We start from the raw sequence: 3,703 nt of genomic DNA on the forward strand, positions 1-3,703 counted from the left end.
ATCTTGGGAGTTGTAGTTTTACCACAGCTGGAGTGCCAAGGTCAGCCATCACTGATCTAGGGTATACCCCGAGTGAAAAAAGGGTGGCCCCTCCTTTCAGTCCACAGCTCCAGGTAGCAAAGGTCTGAGGACAGCCGCCATGATTGACTGACAGCTAGAGCCACTACCCCTCCCATCTTCTGCTCTGGCTCTTTATGTGCTCGCTGCATATCTTTTGCTAGTTACTAAAATGTCCGTGTAAAGGCATGTTCATATCTGCATTGCTGGCTCTATTTGGGGCCTCCATCACAGCAAAAAGACCAGACGGAAACTTCCTGAATGCCGGACGTTTTAGTCCAGTAAAAAAACAACAGGATTCCAAATGGAAACTGAACAGACTCCATTGTAGTCAATGGAGTCTGTTCAGCTCTGTTCAGATGAGTCATATTCCCAATTCAACCACTTCCATTATTTTCGTTGTTCAGCTTCTATAATGGAGCAGAACAATGGTAATAAACTTTAGAGATGTGAACTCAGCCTTATGTAGAACAATATCATAGCTGTGAGGAACATGTATAGAAGGGTTTTCTTCCAGCAGTACCAATCTGTCCCATCTCTTCCTGGTACTGTGTATTATTATATTCATTTCATCTGTCGGGCCTGGGCAGTCAAACATATTTGTTTATTTTGGACAGATCTTTGTTATCTTCCAGTAGAATAAAGGATCCAGAATGTTGAGTTGAGGTTGTGTTCCTATTGGTTTCTTGGAATTTATACTTAAAATATGTATAGATGTCTTTTGTTATTGGTTGTTTAATATTTTCTAGAGTTTAACATTTAGATTTTGGGGTAAAATAGGAGCATGCATTATACTGTGCATGTAGTTATTAACTTCCATCGTATGCAAATCTGACCTCAAGACTTCTGTTCTTCTTTAAATATACTGTGAGTGCCTAAAACATTAAAGGGTTATTCAACGATTGGGTCCTTTTTAAAGTAAGTGCCCGAGCATGTGATACCTAAAGAAAGAATCATAGTCACTTACTTCCTGCGGCTCCAGTCCGCTCGGTGATCTTCCAGTCCTCAGCTTGTTTACTTCCAGCTGAGGTACAGATGTGTCACATGCACAACTACAGCCAATGACTGGCCTCACAAGTGACATGTCCCTAAGTGGCACGTGACCCAGCAGATACGTGCTGCTTGGGGACATGTGACCACTTCCATTGGCTGCAGCGATGCACTTGACCCCATACATGCAAAAGTTGACAAATGGGGAATGGAGGACTATTGAAAAGAGCCAGGGAGCTGGCATTAAGTGGTGGTGAACAGGTAAGTATGGATATTCTGTGATTGCCAAACCCATCTCATAGGGCTTTTGCCTCCTTCTGGGTCAACACAGTAAGATTATAGGTTAGACTTGATGAACCCGTGTCTTTTCTTCAACCTCAGCTATATAAAAGGAGTATACAAATTATAAAGAGTATATTAAGTTACAGTAAAGCTCTCCACTTTACACTTCCTAATAACCTTTATAAAAGCTGATTTGACGTCTTTGTTCTTTAAGCTATAAATAAGTGGATTAAGGATAGGGACCATAGCTGTGTTAAACAAAGAAAATAGTTTTTTAGAACCCAACCCATTATTAGGTATGGCATATTGTAAGATCAAAGTTGTGTAGAGCAACGTGATGACCGTGAGATGTGAAGAACATGTGTAGAAGGCTTTTCTTCTACCAAAGCTGGAACGTATCTTCATTATGGCTCTAATTATAAAAACATACGAAACAAAAGTCAGAAGAAATGGGGTAATGATATAGATGGTCAGTCCTTGAATGAAGTTCAGACTTTCCAGTATTACTATGTCACTGCAGGCAATGTTCATGATAGGAACAAGGTCACAGAAGAAGTGATCAATCACGTTTGTGGAAAAACAAGAGATCTCGGATAGAAACCAGCTGAAAGGAACGACCTGTAGAAAACCAAATATCCAACAAAATGAGGCCAATATAAGACATATCTTGAGGTTCATGATAATGTGATAATTCAGGGGCCTACAAACCGCCACATATCGATCATAGCTCATGGCCGTCAGTATGAAAAGTGCATGTCCTGACAAGGATCCAAACATGTATGCTTGTACCATACAGGCCAAGTAGAGCATGGTATTATCTCCAGTGATGAAGGTTACAAGGATCTTATGCAGGGTGACAGTGGAAGACGTCATGTCCGCTATGGACAGGTTAGCAAGAAAGAAATACATGGGAGTGTGAAGATGGGAGTCCAGGCAGACCAGGAGAAGAAGACTCATATTCCCGACAAGAACAATGATATAAATGAGTAAAACTAGAAGAAATATGGGAGCCTGGAGCTCAGGAACATCAGATATTCCTTTTATGATGAAATATGTGATGAATGTTTGATTTTGCTTCATTTTTATATATTTTTTCTAATACCTGAAATACAAGAAATTGATAATGACATGGGATAAAATAGTGATACTCTGGCACTAGTGCTTAATTACAATACCAGGGACCTCTCTGTGCCAACGTATGAATTTGGATGCCTACAGAGATATAAAAATTGATAGGTGCCGTATTACTGCTCTGTACTACTCAGAGTTCGCATGAAGATATGGCATGTATTTTTTTTTAAACAAGCCCAAAGTTGTGTCCTATAAAAACAAACCACTAAGGCCCTAAATATAAAATATATCATATATGGTAATATACTGGATATGGTAAATATAATATAGCAAATAATCTTTATTCAATTATATAAATACATAAAAACCTAATAAAAAGAGACAAAGTGTCACTGTGGAACTTCTCCAATAAAGATCAACCAATATATTCATGACATAGCAATGCCTGTATGCGTGTAATATATTAGGACATTATATGGTAGCACCCGCAGGATAAACAGATGGTCTGAGAATTAAGTATAACTATTCCTATAAAGAACCCCTAAATGAAATCCTGAAGTAAGTATGGGTGCAATATATAGACCACGTTGCGAATCTGCACCCCAGCACACGTTTCGCTCATACTTACTCAAGGAGGAAGAAGATGCACTACATCCCTTTTTTACACATTACTATAACACAGGGGTAGCAATCAGGGTGGAGCTAGCCCTCACCCAACATTCAAAACAATACCAAAGGGACATCATATTAAGTATGGTATCAGAGGGAATAAAGTTGTACTACTAGGAAATGGGACTCACTCCTAAGGTATAATACAAACGCTGGAAAATGGGGACAATAGGTGGATGGCAATCTCCCATAATCTCATTCTTAGGCCTCTTTCACACTACAGTCCATTTCAGTGTTTTGCGGTCCGTTTTTCACGGATCCGTTGTTCCGTTTTTTGCTTCTGTTGTGGTTCCGTTTCCGTTCCGTTTTTCCATATGGCATATACAGTATACAGTAATTACATAGAAAAAATTGGGCTGGGCATAACATTTTCAATAGATGGTTCAGAAAAAACGGAACGGAAACAGAAGACATACGGATGCATTTCCGTATGTGTTCCGTTTTTTTTGCGGACCCATTGACTTGAATGGAGCCACGGACCGTGATTTGCGGGCAATAATAGGACATGTTCTATCTTTCAACGGAACGGAAGAACAGAAAAACGGAAATACGGAAACGGAATGCATATGGAACACATTCCGTTTTTTTGCGGAACCATTGAAATGAATGGTTCCGTATATGGACCATATACGGA

The 3,703-nt window shown here is 39.6% G+C and overlaps 1 protein-coding gene across 1 annotated transcript; it reads right to left on the reverse strand.

The window, feature by feature from the left end:
• Positions 1-1,464: 1,464 nt before the first annotated feature.
• LOC122946617 (olfactory receptor 5B12-like) lies at positions 1,465-2,409 on the reverse strand. The gene has a single exon (XM_044306357.1). The coding sequence runs from the start codon at positions 2,407-2,409 to the stop codon at positions 1,465-1,467; it is 945 nt and encodes a 314-aa protein (XP_044162292.1).
• Positions 2,410-3,703: the final 1,294 nt, after the last annotated feature.

Source organism: Bufo gargarizans, chromosome 9, assembly GCF_014858855.1.
Source record: "Bufo gargarizans isolate SCDJY-AF-19 chromosome 9, ASM1485885v1, whole genome shotgun sequence".
In the NCBI taxonomy this organism is placed as follows: Eukaryota; Metazoa; Chordata; class Amphibia; order Anura; family Bufonidae; genus Bufo; species Bufo gargarizans.